The sequence below is a fragment of the Mauremys reevesii genome, linkage group 11 (genome assembly GCF_016161935.1).
Source record: "Mauremys reevesii isolate NIE-2019 linkage group 11, ASM1616193v1, whole genome shotgun sequence".
NCBI lineage: Eukaryota > Metazoa > Chordata > Testudines > Geoemydidae > Mauremys > Mauremys reevesii.
Genome location: NC_052633.1, coordinates 9,002,684 through 9,028,911, shown reverse-complemented (window position 1 = coordinate 9,028,911; position 26,228 = coordinate 9,002,684). Strand labels below are relative to the sequence as shown.

Here is a 26,228-nt window from a genome sequence, read left to right as displayed (position 1 = left end):
ACATTTCCGACAGTCACTACCTTTGAGAGCAGTTGCTCAACGATTGCGTGGGCTACTTGAATGACAGCAATCCCCACGGTAGATTTGCCCACGCCAAAGTGGTTCGCTACTGACCGGTAGCTGTCTGGCGTGGCAAGTTTCCAGAGGGCTATGGCCACTCACTTCTGCACAGTCAGGGCTGCTCGCATCCTTGTGTCCTGGCGCCTCAGGGCAGGGGACAGCAAGTCACACAGTTCAAGGAAAGTGTCCTTATGCATCCTGAAGTTTCGCAGCCACTCTGTGTCATCCCAGACCTGCAGCACTATGCGGTCCCACCAGTCTGTGCTTGTTTCCCGGGCCCAGAATCGCCGTTCCACACCATGAACTTGACCCATTGCCACCATGATCTCCACTGCCCGGCGTACCCTGCTTTGTGAGAGGTCTGCGCCACTCTCCTCACCGTGCTGCCGGAGCCTCCTCGCCCGGTTTCTCAGCATCTGACTGTGGAAGAGGTGGACGATAACGTGCGAGGAGTTGACAACGGCCATAAGTGCAGCGATGATCGCAGCGGGCTCCATGCTCGCAGTGCTGTGGCGTCCGCGCTGTAACCGACCAGAGAAGGGCGCGAACAGATTTCCCGCCGGCGCTTTCAAGGAAGAGAGGAGGCGGGATTGACGGTTCAATGGCGACACATTTCCCCCCAGCATGCATTGGGAAATCCCACAATTCCAATGGGCAGCGGGGAGTGCGGGAACTGTGGGATAGCTTCCCACAGTGCACCGCTTCCAAAGTCGAAGCTGGCCCCGTGAATGTGGACTCAGAAGTTCGAATTTGTGTATTTAGTATGGATTCACAAATTCGACTTATTAAGGTCGAATCCACAAATTCGACTTAAGTAGATTCGAAATAGTCCTGTAGTGTAGACAAGCCCTAAATTAAACACAGCAAAGTCTGGTTCATTCATGACCTCTTTTTTCCCCCCCTCTCTCTCTTCATTTGCAGTTCTGTGTAGAATTTATTAAGCAATAGGGATAAATAATCTACAAGCAAATTGAAATAACTGTCTGAGTGAACAGCAATCATTTTCTGTTAGCCTGCTCTGATAAATCAAACATCCGGTCTTGTGTAATGAGGTCAGCTAACCGTGAGGTTGGGAACCATCGTGCTATAGGATTCTGTACAAAGAATGACTTCTGGCTTGCTTAAGATAAGACGGGCAGACTAATGTAATGGCTATTTTAGAACAAAATTGACTTTTTCCCTGACAGTTATGTTTTCTTGTGAAAACCAGTTAAGGGTCCACAAGCCAAAGTAGGCCCTTTGTAATAGAATAAACGATGGAATGGAGAAATAGTTGACAGGTACGCTTCCAAAGGAGAGGCCTAAGCTGAGCTTCTTGAAGGATAAGGCTGAATGTAGAATGAAAAAAATAGTACTTGATGAATGTGTGTGTCTCCATCTGGTGGAAGTCCAAATAGAAAAATGCTTCCATTCTAGTTGATATGCCTTGTCTGTGGAAGGCTTATGGGTTTCTAAGAGTATGTTTTGGATATTGTCCAACAATTCTAATTAATCTGTAGCTAAAAATCCAATCTCCAAGCTTCTGGATGCAGGAAAAGCAGGTGTAAATGCAGCACTCACTCCTCTGAGCAATGACAGGGCATGGCCAGGAGTAAAAGAGATGGATCCCAAGCCTGTGCCAGGAGATCAGAGCATTGGTGAGCCCATGCAGTAATTGTAAAACCATGAGCACCCTCTTGTTCAGTCTCACAAAAAGCTTGCATTGTCAGAAGGAAGGAAATGCACGTGAAGTTGTGTTCCCCAATGAAGAGAAGACTTTAGTCTGTTAAGCAAAGGCGCCTGTTTGAACAACTGTCCAATAATGACTTATTAGAGACTAATCTTGATCAATCATAGAATCAATCCTGGAATCATCCTTATTGACTAAGATGGTCTACCAAGGTGTATCTTTTCCTTGCCAGGACAAAATGTAAATTTTATGGCATTGCTAGGACTTTAGAAACACACAAAAATGGGTTCTATGAGAAGCATTAACAGGCATTCATGTGAGCAAGGGCAGTACAAGCTTTCCTACAGTGCTCTGTCATTTCACTTCTTGACCTATGGAAGTCCCCCCAGTCTTGTCAATGCATCTCACTCCTGACCAGCAGCAGATTCTACCAATGAAATCCCGGGGTGCCAATCACAGTAATTATATGGTGGGCAGGTATCCTGTTTATTTATGCTCTTACCTCATCAGGTGCTCCACTGCCTGGGAAGAAGTTTCCATCATCATAGCGATGTAGTGAAATATAAAGAACGTTAGGATCACTGTAGAAAGCTTGCTGAGTACCATTCCCATGGTGCACGTCCTTCAGGGACAGAGATTGTATTAGATAAGGAGGATTAGTACACTAGTAACAGTCCAGATGAAAAACACCAGGCTGGTTCTTTTTAATCCAAGTGAAGCAGTTTATTGAAAACTAGAATGGATCCACACAATACTAAAATTAGGTTTTTGTTACACAGTAGAACCCTTATTTGACTAGCTAGCTGGGGACTGAGGAGTTACTGAAATTGAAGAGTTCATACAATTAACATCACAAAACCATAGTTGGTATGGTGCATAAGTGGCAGCACAGCGGTGCACTGCATTGCTTTCTTCTTGTCCTTCAAACCACTGCAGAGTAATTGCCAACGTACTGACAGTGTCAGAATATGAAGGGATGTCAACTGTTTTTTTCATCCTCATCACTTTTGTTATGTGATTCTCTCCCCCTCAAAAAAATCATGAAATAGGGTTTGAATACAACTGGTTGTTTGTAAAACTGAGGCTCTACTGTCCTTTCAATTCAACATAACTGGGTAATTAATTAACCTCGATTATACACCTGAATGAAAACAAGATGTTCTCTTAGACAGAACTGGGAGGAACTATGTTAATCACTGTAAGTCTGACCAGGCCGTCTGTCTGCAGGCCAAACACTTGTTTAAGCTCTGTGCAGGAATGAGCCCTATGAGTGCAATTTAACAGCAGTGCAAAGAAAAACAAACAAACAAACAAATGATCTCAAGCAAACAGGCCAATTCCCTTATCACCAAGGTATTAATGGACTAATACAGCTTACAAAAGGAGACATTTCTCCAAATTGTCCTTTAATTTCTGCTACAAAACCAAGTCATTGAGAAGGGAAGAAGAGTAAAAGGAACTCTGAGAAAAGTGATGGACCAAAGTGGAAATCTATCCTGAACATTTATTTTTAACTTAAATAGATGAATGAGTCACATCCTGATCCTGAGAAAGCTATCAGACTTCCAAAAGGAGTGTTGCAAGTTGGTTAAAATCCTAGCTTCTCTTGTTGAGTGACCCACTAGTGTTGCTGGGTTGCCCAAATGTGCATAATGTTGCACAATCCCTCAAGCAGGTTACTGAAATTGTCCAGAACGCTGCTCAAGCCAAGCCAGTCAGGGACCCTGTCAGTTTCAATACTCTATCAGCTCATGAGAACAGAGTTGGGATGGACATAATGCTCATGCCCAGTAATCTCAACCAGCACCTGGCACAGCCACCCATCTTGAAGTTTGGATCTGATGTGTGTTCATAGAATCACTGAATCTCAGGGTTGGAAGGGACCTCAGGAGGTCATCTAGTCCAACCCCCTGCTCAAAGCAGGACCAATTCCCAAATAAATCATCCCAGCCAGGGCTTCGTAAAAACCTCTAAGGAAGGAGATTCCACCACCTCCCTAGGTAACCCATTCCAGTGCTTCACTATCCACCTAGTGAAAAAGTTTTTCCTAATATCCAACCTAAATCTCCCCCACTGCAAATTGAGACCATTACTCCTTGTTCTGTCATCTGCTACCACTGAGAACAGTATAGATCCATCCTCTTTAGAACCCCCTTTCAGGTAGTTGAAAGCAGCTATCAAATCCCCCCTCATTCTTCTCTTCTGCAGACTAAACAATCCCAGTTCCCTCAGCCTCTCCTCATAAGTCATGTGCTCCAGCCCCCTGATAATTTTTGTTGCCCTCTGCTGGACTTTTCCCAATTTTCCCACATCCGTCTTGTAGTGTGGGGCCCAAAACTGGACACAGTACTCCAGATGAGGCCTCACCAATGCCGAATAGAGGAGAATGATCACGTCCCTCGACCTGCTGGCAATGCCCCTACTTATACAGCCCAAAATGCCGTTAGCCTTCTTGGCAGCAAAGGCACACTGTTGACTCATATCCAGCTTCTTGTCCACTGTAACCCCTAGGTCCTTTTCTGCAGAACTGCTTCCTAGCCATTCGGTCCCTAGTCTGTAGCAGTGCACGGGATTCTTCCATCCTAAGTGCAGGACTCTGCACTTGTCCTTGTTGAACCTCACCAGATTTATTTTGGCCCAATCCTCTAATTTGTCTAGGTCCCTCTGTATCCAAAGCCCTCTGCGTTACAGGCTTTGTTTTGGAGGGCTGATAGCTTCTTTAGAATCGGGGGGAGTGGAGAATGGGGGGGGAATGAAAAAATATGGTAAGAAGTTTATTGCTGTGACTTTCAATCTTGATGTTACCCTTAAATAAATGTTTATTGTATATAAACCATTTTAAAGTGAACTTCAGTTCTGAGCTTCTGTAGTCTGATTGTGTTCACTGAGTTATAAATAATGTCTCTCCTCTGTGAGGAACTGACAGAGCTTCCATTGTTACTTTGGTGAGAATAAATGTTTACTCACCCAGTCCACTATAAGGATTTTGCTAACGTTGAGTCTCTGTTGGAGAAGCTTGGCTGCAATTGCCACAGAATTAAAATAGCAGAACCCCCTGGAGGTAATGAGCAAGAGAGAGAGAGGAAAAAAGGGGTGTTAATTAAATGTTCGCCTCGGTCCTTATATATATATAAAATGTGAAACATAATACAGTAAGTAGGAAGAAATTTCTATTGCTTTCACTATTTCTTCCTCCCTAACAGATATGTGTGCTCGATTACACACAAAAAATAACCACATGCCAACAGGTGACTCAGTGATCTCACAGGAAATGGTGAACACTACCACACATTCTAACACTCTTTACTGTGAGATGCTGCTGAAGTATACAATCTGCCAGACAGTGATTTTTAAAGTTTCAGGGCTCTCACTCAAATTAGGGAAATGGGGGTGCAGTCAGAGAGAAAGAAGGGGGTTTTAGTGATACAGATTAATTCATCTGAAGCACAGGGGACCAGTTCAGAGAAGCTTCAAAGAACTCCGCTTATTCAAATCCGATAGTAAATATTCTCTGATCTCACACCAACCAAGTATCAAGGGACCAAAAGATCTGAGCATTGGTCATGAAGCCAGGCACGTACTAGTTGAAGAAACAAATTATATCCAGGGCTGAGGGAGATGCACTCATTAATATGGTTTATTACCCTCTTACCTTTTGGGAACCAGATTTGAAATCAGCCCAACCCAATGTGGCCAAACCACTTTCAACTCTAGGGGAATAAAATCCCAACAAAGCTAAATGAGTGGAAGATTTGACTTCAGTTTCTGTTTTATAAAAAAAACATTTTTTTCATAAAATTGGTATTATATTCCCAAGATAAAATACTGTATCAGGCATAACTTTTCTAAGTGGCATATCACTGTTTCTCCATATTAAAAAACCCACAGTGTACCGAACTTACAAATTGCTCTTTATCCAGATAAACAATAGATGGGGATGATGGAATTAATAGACTCAATGTAGTTTTAGAAATAGATGCAATCTCTAAGCATGATTCTAAAACAGACTGTATTAAACAAAAAGAGGACTGGAAAGTTTCCTGCTTCTAAAGTATTACAAACAGCTTTAAATCTGATGCTGTATTGTACATCACTCAGCAAGGAAGTCTATAATAAATCAAATAATTTTCTAGCTTCCAGCTCCGTATCACGTAGAGAATTCTCTTAATTAATGGCTCTAAACACTGAAGCAAACCAATTAACACACACACATACTTACATGGGGGTACTCTCTTCAGCATGATGACCTGGAGGTCGAACAACAGCAAATCCATTCTACATATAAAAACCAACAAGAATACAGAGGAGAGATCAGACACAAAAGAACATTGGTATCTCACAGAGTGTGCTCAGAAGCTGTGGTCAGAGTTGCTAATTCAGTTTTGTAATTATTCATTAGTTCTGGGTTACTCAGATGAGCATTCATGGCTTCCACTCAAGCCCTTAGCAATGTATTAACTTTCCTTTCATTTTTAGAGGACACTGGCAGCCTGCATTTTTTGGAAACTGACTACTTTTTTAAATTGTGAGTTTCTTGTAGAGCATACTTTGAACAACTGCAGTGAACTCTGGCCCTGTTGAAGTCAATAGCAAAACTCCCACTGACTTGACTGGCGTCAGGATCTTATCTGAGGTTGTGATTTTTTTTTTAAACCCATCCTTAAAGGTTAGTAATTTTTTTGTTCACTTGCTCATGTCCATAACGGTCTTGTCAACTAAGGCAAGAAGGGACCATTACAACCTTCAAGCCTGGCCTCCTGTGTAACACAGGCCATAAATCTTACCCTGTCATTTCTGCACAGAGCCCTATATCAGAGCCAAGTGCTACTGCTATACCAACCTTCAATTCTCCTGTGGCCACTTTAAAAACAAGTTCAATGACACAGCCCACAGCCAGGCGAGCCGCACCAGACGAATGAACTTCATTCCAAATTGTGTCACTGTCAACCTAATGAAAACATATGAACAAAGTCAGTTTTCAGAAACAATGAGAAGAGCCTGCAGTTGGACTACCTAGATTTACAAACTACTGAAACATAAAATTCTTGTATTCATAGTGATCATCCCAATGACAATGCAAAGAGCTGGAACCACTGGGGCCTTACATACACATATGTACTAGTGCTAGCTGCTAGTATCACAATGCTCAGGTGGTGGCTGTCTTCCCATGTGAAGAGAGAAAAACTGACACCAGTGTTGGAGCTAATGTCACAGTAAATTCATATCTATTCATATTAACACCACTGAAGAGACAGGATTTCCAGTTGCTCTGTGGTGCTGAGGGATTAGCAATAAGAAGGAGGGGAGTTTGATCCCAAGCAGTGTAAATTATCATGGGCTTCCTTCTAAGATTCTTATTTGAGTGTTGTCTCAGTATTTCTTTTTACCATCGGGGTAAAAACTGACCCACAATCAAACAAAAAGCTTTAAGAAAATGTAAAACAAAAAACCTACTAAAGAGGGAATAAATCAATGAAGAATGATGTTTAAGAATAGACAATTCTCTAAATCCTTGTCAAATCTATTTTGGCTAGATTTACACAGAAATTACTCTACTACAGAATCAGAAAATAAATGGCTTTTCAACATCTAGGTGCTAACTGTGGACATTTAGTTTAAATGCCAAATATTTGACAGGACTAGGAACAAATCCCTTTGACAAAAACATAAACTAGATTAGGGGAGAAAAGGAAAGACATTCTTTTAAAATTCTCTGGTTGCTCGTTATTGTACAAGATCACATTCCCATTTAAACAGGAAGTGTGCAGTGTGCAACAAGCCCAACAACTGCACAAAGACAAGACAGGTTCACACGTAGGTGATGAAATGCCCTGTTTGATATTTACTATGATTTGATTGTGTGCCCTGGATAGAAGTGGACAAAAGGAGCTTTTGGATTCCCATGGGATTGTTCATAGTCTTAGCCAGTGGGGAATGACCTGCTCTGAATCCCATTGATAGTGGGCCAGACTGTTTACACAGAGTGGTGACAGCAGTGTGTGCTTTCTTCTTTTCATCCATAGCTTCTGCAAAATCCAGACTGAATGGAACTGTTCCAAGCTGAGGGTAGTCTAGCTATCGGGGACAGGCTCAGAGTAAGCATAGAGTGTTTGTTGATGTGAAGAACTGTCCAATTTTATTTCTAAGATAAGACTGACTGGATCTGAACTGACCACTTTTGTGGGAACAATATCAGAAGGGGACTGAAGAAAAGTAACATCTGTATTGCTTGGTTTTCATCAAATTTCACTTGTAGAGTTTTTGATAGATATAAGCCAATGTGAGATCCCAGAATCATAGAACTGTAGGGCTGTAACGGATCTCAAGAGGTTATCTAACCAATACCCCTACGCTAAGATAGGGCTATCCTTAGACAGTCCTTGACAGATGCTTGTCTAACATGTTATTTAAAACCTCTAATGATGGATCCATTTCTTTTACAGCTGACTATAGCCAGTGAACTCTCAATCAACACGGATTGTTAATGGCTTCTGTCATAAGGGTGAGTTGCCCACCACATTGAAACAAGCAGTGATTATGTGAGACCCTACCTGAAGAAGTCCCTTTTAGACAATGATACCAATAAGAACATTGCATCAGTCGGCTCCTGGGACTGAGAGTATATTGAAAGCAGAGCTCCTTTTAAGCCATACGCAGTGGAATCAGAAGTTGTTTATGTTGCTTGCATTGGGCATATCACCAGCTATTAATATATCACTCACCACAAGAGAAGGTGGATTCACCATGGGGATGTGACCCTTCAGTGGACTTGTCCCTTTGTCTCCAAGAGATCCTAGAGGGTAATGAACAAACTGGCTGTCCTCCCTGTCAATCTGTCCATACTGGGCTCTGCAAGGTTCTATCTTTTTGCTTTTCCTTCTTAGTGTTTACGTGAAGCCATTAGAGATACTCAAGTTGTTCTGTGGCTGCAGTGTTGTCACTATGCTGATGCTCAGTGCTATCGTGCCTTTTCACTGAACCCAGAGTCTTTACAGCCTCATTCTCCCAGTGTCTGAGAGGGGTGGTGATATGAAGTAAGTATTTATAACAATTGGGGGGGGATGACTCCTCACCTATGGAGAATGTCTACTAGTCCTTCTGCTCAAATGTTTAGCAGCCTCAGCATCTGCCACAATCCAGCACTACCCTGGATTCTCAGATAACTGATGGAGTCCATGTTATTTACCACCATCTACTTCAGGCCATGAGGCTACGGCCATTCCTCTCGAGTGTGCACCACACAATGGTCACTCATGTTTTTGTTACATCCAGACTTCATCAACACAGGATGCAGCTGTAGCTGCACTCAATCCTTGTCAACAGCCCCCTATTTGCTTTTAAATATAATATAATTTATGGTATTTGTAGTGATCCTTAAGGACCTGAATGCACTGGGACCCCAGTTTATGAATGACTGCCATCTTCCCCTATATGCCCCATTGCTGAAATTACATAGCTTTTATTGTTGATCTGACTTCATAGCTGGTGGCAGTTCTCACAGTCTGTCCCCCAAGGAAGCCCATCACAACCAGAGTCAAGTAACTCTCAGGACACAAATTAAGGCTCATTAGTTTAATATCAAATGGCTTTTTAGCTAATTTGTGTTTTAATATCTGTGACTGAGGAACCTAGTTGTGACAGATATTATTGAAAGTTGTACAAAAAAGGCACTCGATCATCAGAGGTCACTATGGGATATTTGATGCAAGCCCACTTCTTTCTCTACCATAGATCAGGTAGATCCTGTGCAACCCAGTTGGTCTCCCTAAGTTGCCAGTTTTGGCTCTCTTCCCCCAAATGCCTGAAAATTTTCACAAAATGCCTGAGCTGAATGCTGCTAATTGCAGGTGGTTTGATGCCACCATAAGCTAGGCTCATGGTGGCAGTGTTTCAGGAAGAACTAGGTGGGGAGGACAGAGAGGTTTTAGAAGTTTTTATTCCTTCAGAGAGAAATTAAATACTTTAAAAAAAATCTTTGTGCAATTTGGAAGCCAATTTCCAGGATGTTGTCCCATTCTCCAAGCAAGAGAAGGATTTAACCACAGGGGGTCTGCTGCTGTCTGCTACCTTCTGCATCTCTGAAATAAGGATTTCACACCGACAGCCACCTGCTTACAGGGTGGCCAGCTGCACACTATTAGGCCCTGATACAGCAAAGTGCTTAAGCACCTAACTGTAAGTGCGTGAACAATTCCATTGATGTGAGCCGGATTAATGCTGTATCAAGGGCTTATACTTTACTGGGATGGCAAATGTTATTAGGGTGGCCATGGTCTGGACTCCTCTCCTATTCTGAAGTTGCTGCTGTTGGTGTATGGGCTGCTGTTAACCCATTCATCATTCTGGATTTATGAAGTTCATTATTGGGCAGATAATATTTGGTCTCCCTACCTCTCCTCCCCATGAATTCTCTGGTGTGGTGGCCATGAGAGGAGTTGTTGCTGGGACTGTACATCAACCCTATCCTCTGGAACGACTTTAAGGAGACGAGAAGTATATTTCTTGCTCTTTGGTGATACATTGTTGGGTTTCTCTCTTTTTCTTGGGTTGGATGATGTTATTGTACTAAGAGCAGTTGGACTGCCTTGCTTCTTTGAATCTGCTGTTGTTGGCTTAAGAGCAGTTGCTCTGTTCATCACACTCATCTTCTTGAGAACAATATTTGCTCTATTGGGATTTGGTCCCCCCACTCCCATAAAGTTGCTGTCACTGCTGTTCCACAAATTCTTGGAAGATCTGAAGGACTTTATAAGAGTAGAGAAACTCAATGCCCCTTGACCCTCAATCACACGTTTGAACTTTTGCAGCTCCTATGAATCTTTTTGTTGGCAGAGGCGTATGGGCAGTGTGAGGGTCAGAAGTCTGATACTACCTTTCCTAAGAAGTGATACTTGCGGGACTCCGAATGTAGGGATGTTTATCCTTTATGTAATCTGTTTTTTAAATATTAGGATATATCACGGGGTTACTACTGGCCCAGGCGAATCAAGAGACAACAGGGCTCACCAGGGCAACTGATGCTTGATATTAACAAATATTCCTATATAATTTCATTCTGTTTTTTATTTAAGGGCATTTTTTTAAGTTTTCATTTTTCTACACTTCTTTTGTTAATCAGAAATTGAAATGTCTTCAGAGAAGCACTTAAATGAAAGGACTCACAGAGAGACATTTATCGTTCCTGGCTCTGCAAAAGTCATAAGGAAAAACTGAGGGAGTCTCATTAGGAACATAAGAATGGCCATACTGGGTCAGACCAAAGGTCCATCCAGCCCAGTACCCTGTCTACTGACAGTGACCAGTGCCAGGTGCCCCAGAGGGAGTGAACCTAACAGGTAATGATCAAGTGATCTCTCTCCTGCCATCCATCTCCGCCCTCTGATAAACAGAGGCTAGGGACCATCCTGGCTAATAGCCATTAATGGACTTAACCTCCATGAATTTATCTAATTCTCTTTTAAACCCTGTTATAGTCCTAGCCTTCACAACTTCCTCAGGCAAGGAGTTCCACAAGTTGACTGTGCGCTGTGTGAAGAAGAACTTCCTTTTATTTGTTTTAAATCTGCTGCCCATTAATTTCATTTGGTGGCCCCTAGTTCTTATATTATGGGAACAAGTAAATAACTTTTCTTTATTCACTTTCTCCACACCACTCAGGATTTTATAATTATTTTCTATATATATTTTCTCTTATCACCACTGAGATATCTGGCCATAGCAGCTGTAGACACCATTCATGCTGCTGGTAAATTGTCTTCACTTCACTGTATTCCTTAATCCCACAATGCATCACCTAAATCAATTGTGTCAGCTAGTCAGGACTTCAAATCACATTGCCAATTATTTGTTTCTAACTTATGTTCTTTTTATCTACTCTGTTTTGTGGTTCTGTCTACAGCACCAGTCAGGATCCAGACTTGCGCTAGGTGCTAAATATATCTGCAGGTAAATATGCTTCCTGCTTTGAAGAAATTACACAGTCTGAGATCTTACAATCGAACTAAAACAATTTTCTTTCAAAGAAAAAAAATCAATGCATGATAAATACAACTCAATGCACTCTAAATCCCTTACATGTGCACTGATAAGAGATAAAGCTGTACCTGATACAAAACAAAACATCTTAGAAAGTAATATTAAATCTTGTAATGACAGATCATTAGACTTATTGAAACAGAGATGATACACATGAAGCACTGCAACCATTTTAAATAGTACATCTGTGATGGGGTATTTACCCCATACATTGCAAAGCCAGTAAATTAGGATTATTAACCTGATAGGCTGCACCTGGGGAAGGACTGAATGATTGAAGATGGAGTCCAGTTGGGGAGGAAAAGAAGGTATTGGTATAAAGCCAGGAAGTTGGCAGCAGAAAAAGGCTGCAGGGACGCAGCCTGCAGTCACTCCCTGAGAGAAGGAAGGTGTATTTGGGACTACAGTGCCAGGACTCAGAGCCTGCAGTTATTCCCTGGAAGGAGGAAATTGGGCTGGTAAACCCTCGGGAGGGGGGTGGGGGTGCGGTGGAAGCCAGAAGGTAGAGCTGAGAAGTAGGAAGAAGTCCAGGGGAAGAGCAACATGGTCTGGGAGTGAGCAGGCCACCACTGCTAGAGACAGGGTTCCTGGACTAGAACCTGGTGTAGTGGGCTGTCCAGGCTTCCCCTACCAGCCGTGCATGAGCAGACTCCCGAGACCATTGGTACAGAAAGAATTTGATACCCCATAAGGGCGCACACACAGTGACCTGGCTGGAGAACTGAGCCACAAAGGAAGAGACACCCCATGGGGAGAGGAACTGATAGAAGGGGGAGTCAGATCTGCGAAGAGCTAATGCCCAGGGCAATCAGGAGGTGGTGCCCTAGCAGTGAGTGGACTTTTTAAATTCTCTTATCTAAAATCAAAGTCTAACTCTGTACTAAGTAACATTCTGATGGTTACTTACACTTAAGTAAGGTATTAAGAAAAGACTTATGAATGTGGAGTATGGAGACGTAAAGGTAACAGGTCCTCTCTAAGTAAAAGTGTTCCATACTACCCCCATGGACGTTGCTACAGCAACTCAGATCAGCAGGAATAAATTATTACTGTTTAAATCACTGCTCACATCTGTTCCTATAACTGCTTCTGTGCTTTTTTCCTACTAAGTTCAGACTGTTTTCAGATGGGAAGAGGTTTGTTTTTGTCAATTATGACGTTGTGACAGCTTTTTCTTACAACACAATTGAATTAATGAGAAAAGTTGATGAAGGTTTCGATGGATTGGGAGACAGCTTTACACTAGTTGGCTGGCTTTGGAATACTGGGTTCTTGCTTTTCTGGAAGTGATCCAAAACGTTAAGACGACAGATTGTAATTGTACTTTTTGCTCTCTGTCGTCATTCCCGTTTTTCCCTTTTGTCACTTCCATTAATAATAGATGCCGATTGACATATGAACATTATACAAACGTTGTAACAATAAAATGAAGAAATACTATTGATGTAAATCTGGTTTGTTCACTATAGCAACTGTGAAGCCACTGCTCCCACCTGGCGGGCTTGTGATCCTTAGCACATGGCTGGGACAGTAAGAGACAGTCGTCATGTCTCTGATTTTATGTAAAAATGACAGAGGAAAAAGGAAATAAACACAAAATCATTACTGGAACTAACATATCTTTGAATGTTATAATAACATTCTCACCCAATTACAATAAATAAATAAAGCACTCTGCTTTATTTTCAGAAACATGCTTACCGTGTTCTGCTGCCAAAACCCTAGTGCTACTGCCCAACATCTTGGGCAACAATCGGAAGGTAGGTCATGAAGTTGGGGAAGGTGAACCAAAGTCATAAGCTTTCAGGGGGCTGGAAGCTTGTGCTTGGTTGACATGGGAGAAATGGGAATCAAGTAATTGGAAATGGGATGGGACAGGATGTAAGAAGAAGTGTACTCTACTTCTGTTCCTCAGTGCAGTTTATTGAAGATGAGCATGCAGAAAGGAATGTGGCTGCATCAAATCAGACACTTGGGTATAAGTAGCACTGAATACAAATGTTAAATTAGTCCAGGTCCAAAGCATCTATTCACTAGCTAGAACTGAAGAATCATATAGAGAACAATATTAAAACACAACTAAGCTAACGCCCCCTCCCAAGTACCTCACAAATTATCAAAGCTATTCCATTGTGTTACATTTATCACTGGAGAAAAAGAGGAGCTACTTACCTGTAACTGGAGGTTCTTCAATATGAGTGGTCCCTATCTGTATTCCACTGTGCGCCCAGAGTTGGAGAATTTTTAAAGTAATGTCTGTTAGTCCATGCTTGCCATGTGCTTCTGACTGAGGCAATAAAAGGCAAGGTGGACCAACCATGTCTTCAGTTCCTTCTTCACCACGGATCAGAAAGATCTGAAGTGAAGGAGAGCAGGTAGTGGAATACAGATAGGCATGACATCTCAAAGAGCCTCCAGTTACAGGTAAGTAACCTGCTCTTCTTCACATGATGATCCCTACTGTATTCCACTGTGGGTGATTGCCAAGCAGTACCTAAGTAGGAGGATGGTGTGAAGATGAGGACAGTAGGACTAAGTGGAGGACCACGATTCCAAAGGAGGCATCAGCAGCCAAGCCTGAAAATGTGTGGATGGAACTCCATATAACAGCTTTACAGATGTCTAGGAGGGGTACTTCCCAAAGAGATGCCATGGCTGTTACTTGAGCTCTAGAAGAGTGAGCTCATACTCCTGTATGGGGATGGAAGTTCGAGAGCTGACAGAGTTTAATGCAGCCTGATATTCAGTTAGAAATTCTCTGGGTGGAGATGACATGACCCCTGACTCACTCTGCTATCATAATAAATAGTCTCTGGGACTTCCTGATTGGTCTTGTTCTCTGCAAGTAAAGGGGCAAGGTCCACTGCACATCGAAGGATGGAGTCTATGTTCTTCCATGGATGTGTGTGGTTTTGGGAAGAATACAGGTAAGGGAATGGATTAAGGTGAAACTCCAAAATTGCTTTAGGGATAAATTTGGGGTGTAGGTGTAAGAAAACTATCTTTGAGGAACACAGTGAATTCAGGGTCTGCCATCCTTGCTCCGAGTTCACTGACTTACCTTGCTGAAGTGATGGTTACAAGGAAGGCGACCTTCATGGAGAGAAGGGACATGGAGCAAGTAGCTAAAGGCTCAAAGGGGGGCCTTGTTAGTGCTGCGAGAACAAGATTCAGGTCCCACTGGGGCATGATCTTTTGAGGAGGTCGGAAGGTACTTATGAGGCCTTTCCAGACTCGGTTGGTTAGTGGGCTTCCTAAAATGGAGTAGCCCTCAGTAGGAGGATGGGATGTGCTAATCACCACTAGATGGACTCTCAGAGAGCTGAGGGAGAGACCAGATGCCTTTAAAGACAGAATATAGTCTAAAATGAGGGAAATGTCTGTGGCTTCTGGTATAATGCTTCTTAGCGTGTCCAGGAGGAGAAGAATTTCCATTTAGCCAGGTAACACACTCTGTTAGAGTCTTTTCTGCTATTAGAAAGGATGTCCCACATGGTTGAAGAGCATAATTATTCTAAAGACAATGCTCATTCTAAATCCAAATACCATGCCTTGTGGTGGAGGAGTTGTGGATTAGGGTGTCTGATCTTGCCATTGCACTGGATCAGGAGATCGGGAAATGTCAGGATGGTAATTGGTGGATGAGACAACATGAACAGGAGCTGGGGAACCAGAACTGTATGGGCCAGAAGGGGCTGATCAGGATGACCGTCGCCCTGTCTTGTTGGATCTTGTGTATCACAACCATGATAGGAGTGGTAGTGGAGGGAAAGCATATTTGAGCTGGTCTGACCAGAAGCGAAGGAGAGCATTGTACTGGGGGTGATAATTTAGGGCTCCTCTGGAGCAATACAAGGTGCACTTGCTGTTGGTCTGAGAAGCAAATAGATCTCTGGTCGGGTTCCCCATTGCATGGAAATGTTGTGTAGCACCCTGTTATGGAGTTCCCACTTGTGGTCGATCGCAAAGTGTCTGCTATGGGAGTCTGCAAGCACTTCTGCTTCCCCAGAAGTAGGCTGTAGATACAGTGATCTGATTGGTGAGGCACCAGTTCCAGAGATTGACTGCTTCTGTGCACAGGGAGGCAGACTTCGCTCCCCCTTGCTTGTTAATGTAGAATATGGTGGTATTGCTGTCTGACATTATCTGGACATAGCAAGAGTGGATGAATGGAAGAAAAAACTTGCATGCCGTCTTACTGCTCAATGACATTGATGTGCATTCTGAACTCTTGAGATGTCCAAGTCCCTTGTCATGTGGTTGTCTATATGAGCTCACCAGCCTATTAGGGATGTGTTGGTAATAACGGTTTTGTCTGGAGAAGAGGGGACAAAGGGGACTCCCACCAGAGGATTTGTCCACCATAGGAGGAAAGACAGTACCCTTGGTGGGAACTGTGAGCGGAAGGTTGCACAGATGAAATCCAAAGACTGCGTGGGGGTGAGGATGGACTTTTCAATGTTTACACTGTGAGGAGAGGAGACGGAGTATTACAGAGGTCAATGCAGAGGCCTCTTGGTGGAAACCTGGCAGCGAGGAGCCAGTCATCGAGATATCGAAAAACAAGGAGGCCATAATGTCTGACATGAACTGCCACTCCTGAAAACACTTTGTTAAAGACTCTGGGGGTGGTAGCTATCCCAAAGGATAATATTCTGTTTTGGAAATGGTCGAATTCCACCATAAATCTGAGACGATATCTGTGGGCAGATGAATATTAACATGAAAGTAAGCATCTTTCATATTGAGAGCTGTGAACCGCATGCCTTTTTCTAACGATGGAATTATTGCTGCCAATGTGACCATGAGAAATTTGAGTTTCAAATGAAGTGGGTGGGGTGATGGTGGTTGATAACTGGTCTCCACCCACCCTTCTTGTGTATTAGGATGTAGGTCGAGTAAAAACTTGTTCCCTGATATTGTGGAGGAATGCGCTCTATTGGTCTTCGCTGCAGTAAGGAGTTCAACTCTTGGGTGAGGATATTATTGTTAGAGTGGTCCCTGAAGTGGGACAGTTTTTTGAAGGAGGTAGCATTACAAACTCAATTGAATAGCATAGCGGATGACTTTCAGCACCTGCTTGTTCATTAGCATCGCACACCAAGTGTCCCCTCACCCCCCCCCCAAAAAAAAAAATAAAAGAAGTGATAGCTGATCCCTGAATGGAGTAGTGGGATTGTGAGGTGCTAGGCTCAGTGGTGCGTGGCTGTTGGGCTCGTGTAAAAAATATCTTCTGGTGGGTGGTCGGGATAGATAGAAGCTGATGTGGGCACGAGGAAGTGGGACCTTTGAATCTTCTGCTTTTTGCATGGTGGTCTGTAGGGTCTCTGACAGTATAAGTGTTGAGACCTGTACAGCAGTATTGTTGACAGGCAATGAAACTTCATCTTAAGTGCAAGTGTGCAGATGCCCCACAATCAAAGCCCTAGCCCTAGCCTTTAGGGTGTGTAGTGACACATCCGTCTTTTGTTTGAAGAAGTGAGATTCATTGAAGGGAAGGTCCTCGGTGTTCTGGACCTCCCTGGGTAACCCTAAGGCATAAAGCCAAGACAGTCACTTTACATAACAATGGCTGTAGCCATGGGTCTAAAGGAAGTATAGGCCGCATTGACTGCAGATTGGAGGGCAGTTCTGGCTATTAATTTACCTTCCTCAATGAGAGTTTTGGAAATGGGTATGATTCTTTTGTGAGAGGCTGTTGGCGAATTTCTCAAATTTAGCATAGTTCTGGGAATCATATTTAGCCAATAGCAATAATTGGCTATCCTCAGCTGTACCGTGGAGGATGAGAAAACTTCCTCTCCTGTAGATCTAAGCATCCTTTGTTTATCTGCAGGTGTAGATAAAGGATGTTGCTGCTTGAACCTTTCTGAAGCAGCCTGAACCACCACTGAGTTGGGAGCTGGCTGCGAGAATAAAAATTCTGAGCCCTTAACTGGCACATAATAGTGTCTCTCCACCCCTTTGGGGGTGGAAGCATAGAGGTGTGTGTGGACGGGTGCCACTCTGTCTTAGCTGGCTCCAGTATGGGCTTGTTGAGAGGCAGGGCTACTCTTGTATACCTGAGGTGTGGAGGATGTCCAAGAGCTTGTTTTGGGAGTCCTGGATTTCCTCTGGTGGGATCACCGCTTCGTCCTGCAATGAAGATGGTAGTATAGCTGGTTCTGGTGGAATCGCTGCAACTGGAACATAGTACTCCTCCTCTGACATTGGGTCTGGGGGCAAGTTCAATGGTTGCCTCAGAGGGGAACCAGGTGGCGACTCCCTGGTGGAGCGGACAGACTCTGAAGGGGGGTACTGCCCCCAGGGCCCCTAATATGGCCAGTAGGAGGGATCGATGGGTGATAATGGAGATCCCTATGACATGGGATACCAATGGCTCTGGGCTAGGTGACGAGGTGGTTGCTCCCAGGGTTGTGCAGGTCTCCTGGGAAAAAGATAAGAGCGTAAGGGAGAGGTGGCTCCTCCGGTGGTTCTGAATCCCCCAAGAACAAAAAGGCTGATTTAGGCTCTAGCGGCAGTACCGTCAGAGACGTGCACATTGTATATGGGGGAAAGGGGCAGCTGTGTACCATAGGCTCTGTACTATAGGTGAGTCTCTCGGAGAAGATGTGTTCCGTGGAGACGGAGGGTCCTGATGGAAGGGGGCAGATTCTGGATCTAGAAGAGTGAAAAAGTGCTGTGATGCAGCCATGGATCTGGATCTCCCAGGTGTAAGAGTTTGAAGCCCAGAGTTCTGAGCACAGTCCAGTACCTGAGCGGGGTACAGGAAAGGGGGGTAACCCCGTAATCTGAATTTACTCTAAACTTGTAAAACCTATTAAAAGTAGTAAAATTACTAATCTATAGGTTATTTAAGAAGTAATAAAATTACTTACAACTGTTTATTAAGAATGACATCAGAGATGAGGACACTGAAGAATTAAACCTTTCATCCTCAGACTAATGGACCGATGGAGGAAGAAGATTCCAGAACTGCATCTCCTTAAACCCCACTTGGAAACAAATCAACAGCCCCTGCCCAGTACAAACCACCAGTGTTGTGATGTGCTCTCTGTGTGGAAAACACCTCTTAAAAAGAAGCTGGACACATTTTTCTGCAATAGGGTAAGTTCCTTGGTGGGCTCATTGTGTAGCCTCATGTACGGGCACTGCAGTAGCCTAACCTCAAGGTGACAAAGGCACAAAGCCACACCAAAAGGGAAGATTTATCCAAGCACTTTTGGCCATTACTGGGCATTCTGGAGCAACAAGGAATATAACACAACCCCCAAATTGTGAACCTACATTACAAATACTGGGCGCACTTCCTTAATCAAGGCTACTGCCATTTCTTCTCCCAAATTTTCTGCCACCATTATCACAGTCTTGCGTGGGTTGAATCTCAGACAACTAGTTGTCATTCAAACCCCGATCTGAGCCAGTTACTCAACTGTCCTGGTGAAGTCAGAAAAGACAGAGATAGAGCTTGGTGTCATCACCACACTGAAGGCTGTGAAATGCATTCCTCCATACAAACCTTCCTAATAGCCTCAGGAAAGGAGGCCTTGGGGCAGTCAAGCAATTGTCTGGTATTGCGCACTTGATCTTCATCCATCACCAGAAAGACACTAACCAGAGCAGTTTCAGACCCAAGCCTGAAACCAGACTGACTCGGGTACAGAGAACCTGAGGCCTATACCACACTTGCCTCACCACAACCTCCCCAATTATCTTTTCTCACAAACAGCAGAAATGACACTGGTTGATATTTCACTAGATTCGTCATGTCTGTCCATGTCCACACATGATTTCTGAACAGAGGCCTTATGAGTGCTGCCTCACTGAGCCATACTAGCCAATGCTGAAGCATAGAAGCCTTAGCATTGTTGCAGTGAGGCTCTATTCTACAACTGTAGTGGCAGACAATATAGCCTGGATCCAAGACATTTTATTTTTTTTAAAAGTCAAAATGAAAAAAACCTACATGACAATGCTGGGTGGAGGGGCAAATCCCACACTTCTATGTAATCAGGGGTTCTCAAACTGTGGGTCGTGACCCCTCAGGGGGTCACAAGGTTATGTGAGGGGTCGTAAGCAGTCAGCCTCCACCCCCAAACCCCACTTCGCCTCCAGCATTTATAATAGTGATAAATATTTTAAAATATTTTAACTTATGGGGGGGGGGGAGTCGCCCTCAAAGGTGTTCTGTGTGGAAGGGGTCACCAAAATCAAAGTTTGAGAACCAGTGATCTAAAGGGAATTCAAACCGGAGAAAAGGTGAACATATTATTCTGTATTAAGAAAGGAAGTGGCAAAACTACCCAAACAATAGGCTGATTATCTCAGAAAGGGATTTGTTTAAGGCATATTTTTAGGAAAAATCTTAGATGTCAGCTTGATGTTGATAGATAACAACTGAAGCAAATACATGTCTCTTGGGCATTCTCTACATGCTATAGTACTATCCGTATGTCTGATATGTAAAGATACTCTGTGAAAACTGGCATCAGGATGTTAATTACATGAGTACAAATGCTGCACACATCATCTACAGAACAGTTGAAGTAGTACTAACATCATGGGGTTTTTTTTTTGTTTTTGTTTCAGAACTTAATTCCTTCTGTGTTCAGCCCAGTTGCTGTCTCTGCTAGTTACCATTCATTTTCCATTTGCAAATGATAATTTTTGCTTTGAATGGCATGCCTGGCTGCAGGGCAGAGTAAATCCAAACCTTTTCAAGTGTAGCCAAAAATTTGCCATGAATTAGGAGACTGCAGTATATTTACAATACAAAATAAAATATCTCTAGGAGTGCTTGATGGCGGTGATGATGGTATGAATAAATGCAGATTATTTTTTTTTTGACAGGATAATTTTCAAAGGAGCAATTTTGCAAAGACTCAGGAAGAAAACAATTTTGTTTCATTTCCATAACAGAATCCAGACCTCCAGATTCAACCTCACAAGCTATAATTATATATAAGAACTACCAATGTGAGGTTTCAAACACAATGCCTTTTCTTTTCTCTTTTCTTCCAGATTATTTTCTGTATTGTCACTCTATGCAAAATCTTTACAGCAAAAATATTGGCTTGAAAGAACTCTAGGCTTTAGAGTCATCTCACTGTATCTATCTGGTAACATTATGGGAGCAGGAAAAAATCCCTCTATTCATACGCAGTTTTGACTGCTGAAAACTGATGTTTAGCTGTTCATGGTGGATGGACATTTTAGTCACCTCTTTCATAATTCAGACACGATTGTCCTAGACTCCATACTGAAGGATGCCAGATGCTAAAACTACAATTCTCTTCTGCAGTGCAACTTGCAAGACATTTTACTCCAGAACAGTCACGTAGCCCAGAAACAAATACAACAAACTACTGCTTATAGCAACATCCCAGATATTATCCTTCAACTACCATTGTTTTAATAAAATATTTTCCACCTGTAGCATTATGTAGGCAGCTCTGAAGCACAAGCAAGACGCATGAAGCCACCTACACAGTCTGAGTGACATAGAAAGTACATCTTTCTTTCTCTATATTTGCAGCACATTGTTGATAGTTATTTAAAAATGTAGCAATCTAAGCCATTAAACATCACTGCTTGGGAAATGAGGTTTCTCTGCTAAACAGCCAGAGACAGCATGCATAATAGATTTCAGTGCTCAAAATAGTTAAAACTCTCACACTGTTTTTGAAGCAACACATGTGAGGCTGTCACTGCAATCCCACACCCCAGAAGGACCTTGTTTATGGATAACATCTGGTAGTAATTATCTGCTCGCTAGAAAACAAGGCAACATTTTTTGTTACCATTGGGACTCAGAGAACAAACAGGGCATTATTTACTCATTAAAGAAAATACTTACTCCAACACCACCACAAGGGAGCCTGACAAACATTGATGTTATAGAACCTGTGGAAAAAATGAGAGCAGTAAGTCATCAAAAAGGCAGAGTTAACAGGTTTGGCGGATGATTTTTATGGTAATACTGAAACCTTTCCTAACACAGTAACATGCTTTGATTTTATTACTCTGTGTTGAAAGGGACACAAAAAAAGATAATATTTCAACATGTGCATAAATACAGAATATACAATTGTATAAACTATACGCACCTGTATGTACAGTTCCTAGATTTCAACCAATCACAGTGAATATAAATAATGAGTCTGCAGAAGTCTTGTTCATAGAAATAAAATTGATAGCAAAAGTAGTGACTGCTAATAGTAACTCCTGAACATGTCTGCTGAGACTAAAGTGTAATGGGGTCCTACTACTTTAAACTAAAGGGGGAAATTAAAGCATGAAAATCCTAATTATTAGCTGACTGCACTTGTTTATTCAGGACTCCAGAATACGAAAGTTAGTCAATATAGTACTACAGATTTTTGGACTGTATTAGACACTTTCATACAGTGCTATTAAAAAAGACAAATACCATAAAATAAATAATTAGCCAGCAGGGAACATGAGTTGCTTAAGATTGAAAGAGGGAAACCACTTTAAGAGGTTCCAGAAAAATAGAAAAAAGAGGCTGGGAAGACATTGTGAACTGATGAGAATGGCAATGTTATTTTCTCTGCCCATACATCAGCCATAATATTCTTTGGTGGAATGTAATCTCGACAGCTGTAATATGCACAAATCTTGGGAAAAAAATTCCGTACAGAGAACATCTGTATTACAATTCATGACTATTATATATACAGTGTGTACAGTTATATCTATATACACATGCATATACAAACACATGGCAGGAAGAAAACATGTATTTAAATGAAAATGTTTTCACCAGATTGGGTTCTTGTTATTCTAGTTAGTCTATATTGAAATAATAAAATGGAGGAAGTTTCCTTAAAATGCAAACAAACTCCTTTGTAGATCATGAAATAACAGTGATGGAAAGCACACTTGAGAGACTGAGAACCATGCTGGAGTGAAATGTATCTCAGACACAGCTACATAAGTTTTTCCCTTCAGCTGAAAGTGAGGTTAATACATCCACAAGATTCATTGTTTGAGGAGATCCATATGGAAGTACTCACATAGCCCTGGCTGAGACCTCCGGCCACATCTTCAACTGGTAATCCACCTATTATTTAATATTAATTGTTCTGACAACATTTTATATTTTCAGTGCATAGATTTAAAAGTAGCCTTATTCACCTATATTTAAAAGCTGTTCTGCAGGTTCTATAGCATTAAGCTATCAGATAACAGAGGTGTCTATATATTTAATCCAAAACTTTCAAGGGTGGTAGAAACACCTAAGCAAGTTCACGTATCCTGCCAGGAAAGCCACCAACTTGTCACAGCTAACTATGAACTTCAGACACCATCAGATAAATTATATTTCCGCATAATAAAAATGCTCAAATTTTACTGGGGCAGACAATTCAAATGTCAGTGATGGATTTAAATAGGTTCAATTGGTTTCTTCCATGTTAACAGAAGATTGCAAAGTCTTAAAATTTGTTTGAAAGATTCAAAGATGATACAAGTATAAAGCAGTTTAAAAGTACAATTAATTAGTACTGGATTTCTACAACATTTGAAAGAACCTGCTTATAATGCTGAGAAATTTGAGATGCAGACTTCCTGGTTTCTTTGAATAAATGCTGCTAGAATAAATGACATCACAGCCATCAAGAACATAAATGAAAAGTCATTCCATGCAAGACCCTTGTTTTCTTTCTCTCAGCTTTCTAAATGGCTCCCTTTGGCCTGAAATTCCCAACTCTCAGACCTATTTAGGGAGGAAAGTTCAAACAAAATCAGTTGATCCACTTTAATGGCGCCAATGGTTGTATACACATCTCTATTAACAAAAGTAAAGATTCTCTGCATGCCAGTAATTCAAACACAGGTTTGTTTAAGCTTCAAACTTGCTGTGGGTTTAGTCCTTTGACATATTTTTAAAAACTTGGGTCATAAATTAAGAAAGCACAATAAGCAGAAATGGGCTTGCTCTCAGGAATAATCATCTGCTTGCATCCGACGAAGTGGGTATTCACCCACGAATGCTCATGCTCCAAAACGTCTGTTAGTCTATAAGGTGCCACAGGATTCTTTGCTGCTTTTACATCTGCTTATAACTTCTCAAACGGTTTTTTCCAAACACATCAAAGACAGCTGTTCTCATTGTGCACTAGATCCATCGCAAAAGTAAACTCTAAACCAATGCTGGGTTGTTAAAGACAGTCTCACCCTCCCCATTTCTGCTCCAAAAAGGTGGCTATTTACATGGGTCTTCTGGAAATGTCCCCATTCCAAAGTCATGTCCCAGTTATGCTTATGAAACCTGCAGTTATCTCCCACCTATAACCCAACCCCGTGCATCCCTGGCTGCCGGGTCCTCAATTTAATTTCTCTCTGCAGGATGACTGGCAACCACATTGTGCTGTGATGATGTGCCCTTTTCCTTTGTCTCTGTGGTTATTGCTACACAGAATAGTAAATGCTGGCAGCTACATGTGCAGTGCATGACAGAACCATGATAACAGCAGGAGCTGCACACTAGGAGTGGCCAACTGGCAGGTGGTGATAACATATGCAGTTAAGGTCAAGGATAGTCACATGGCTTGGGAATGAGCCGCACATCCATAACTCTGGGCTAAGTGAGCAGGGAAAATAAGCTATCTGGCAAGGTGGGAATTCTCTTGTAAGCTCAGTTAAGCCTCTAAACTACTGGTGAGCCCCTTCCAATGGAGGTCCCAGGAGCCCTCCCATGGGTGCTGCATGTTCTAGCAGGGCATTTAAAATGGCTCCCTAGCGGGTTGTGGTACATAGCTTGAGTACACAGTGCAGCACAACATGGGCTCCAACATGTTATCCATGAATACTATTCTTACAATCAATTCTCTGTCCATCAGAAACATTACTTCCTATCAAGCTTATCTTTCATTCACTCTTTCTCTGTTTGCTCAACGAGAGATTACTGATTTGCTTTAATGAAAGGTTTAAGAGTTGTATTTTTCTTGCTGTAAGCCAAGAGACGCCTAATGTCATTGGAGCCTAAGATGGTTCCATCGGTAGAAATCCCATGTCGCTGCACTCTTCAGCTTGGGGTTCTTTGTTTTATAGGGGCTCCTCTGACTTATGCGGCTTTGGAAAACAGATGGGCAGATAAACGTCCTGGCCCATATGAAACTGGGAGACCACCTTGGGCAGAAAGGCCGGGTGTGGATGCAGTTGGACGTTGTCCTTGTGAAAGACCATATAGGGCGGTTCCGAGGTAAGTACCTGAATCTCAGAGACCCTACGGGCCGAAGTATGCAGGCCCAAAGACCGGAGGGTGGCACGGGAGTCTTTAAGGCTGTGGAGCCGTGCATCGGTCAGCTCTGAGAAGAGCCCTGCTCCCTCGAACGGGAGATTGTGGAGGGTAGTCTGCATCTTCTGGGACAGCCCGGAGGACTGTAACCAGGAGCTGCGCCTCATGACCACCGCAGAGGCGACCACTCCGGCCACCGAGTCTGTAGCATCCCAGACCATCTGGAGGGCCACTGCTTTACCTTCTTCCACCAAGGTGGCAAACTACTGGGCTCGGTTCTGTGGAAGGCCCTCCTTGAACTTGCTGATGGAGTCCCACAAGCTGAAGTTGTACCTGCCTAGCAGGGTCTGATGGTGAGACACCCAAAATTGCAGGCTGTCCGTTGAATAAATTTTTCTGCCAAGTAAATCCAGTCTCTTGGCGTCTTTATTTTGGGTGTGCCACTGACCTGTCCCTGCCTGTCCCTTTTGTTGATGGCAGACACTACCAGAGACCTACTGGAGGGTAGGCATACTGATAGTCAAATCCCTTTGCCAGAACATAATATTTCTTTTCAGCTTTCTTGGAGGTAGGCAGAATGGAAGAGGGGGTCTGCCACATAGACTTCGCACTTTTCAGGACCCCTGGTTGGACAGGCAATGTGATCCGGGCCAGAGTGGAGGCATGACATTGAAGAGGTCATCAGACTCCTCCGCTAGCTCCTTAATCTCCAAGTTCAGGTTATCAGCACCCTTTTCAGCAGTGCCTGGTGCTCTTTGAAGTCGTTGGGGAGGGCTGCTCGCGTGCGAGGAGTCCGCCACCACCTCGTCCGGAGATGAAGAAGATGACTGTACCACGGGGGAGGCTTTCCCTTGCCTGTCCGGGGATGGCTCCTTGGGCGTCGGGGCCCGCTGCGCCGTACCTCCATCGGACTCAGCACTGTGCTTCGATGCCGGAGTCGGCTGGGCCGGAGGCAGTTTGTCCGATATGGCCTGAGAGGAATGGTGGGAATATGGGACTGGCATGATGGGTACATCCCAGGGGCTTCAGTAGTGCCACTGGGAGGGCCACTGCCCCTGCTGCTACCACTGCTGGGGCCATGCCAGTCTTGCGGGCTGTCAGTGATTCGCCTCTCGTAGGTGAGGGGCTGAACTCTCCCTCCGACTCAGACCAGTGCCCTTCCGGCAACCAGGGCTGAGTCATAGATGCCCGAGTCTGTCGGAA

At 43.1% G+C, this 26,228-nt stretch overlaps 1 protein-coding gene across 13 annotated transcripts in view; it reads right to left on the bottom strand.

Moving 5' to 3' along the window:
- The window catches only part of HDAC4 (histone deacetylase 4), a 428,940-nt gene that overhangs the window by 36,811 nt on the left and 365,901 nt on the right, over positions 1-26,228 (bottom strand). For all 13 annotated transcript variants that reach the window (XM_039494525.1, XM_039494524.1, XM_039494513.1 and 10 more), the window contains 5 exons: positions 21,621-21,667; positions 6,570-6,677; positions 5,949-6,004; positions 4,697-4,784; positions 2,232-2,351 (listed from right to left, as the gene is read on the bottom strand). In XM_039494525.1, the coding sequence (XP_039350459.1) occupies positions 2,232-2,351; positions 4,697-4,784; positions 5,949-6,004; positions 6,570-6,677; positions 21,621-21,667 (419 nt within the window). The remainder of the gene's footprint in view (positions 1-2,231; positions 2,352-4,696; positions 4,785-5,948; positions 6,005-6,569; positions 6,678-21,620; positions 21,668-26,228) is intronic.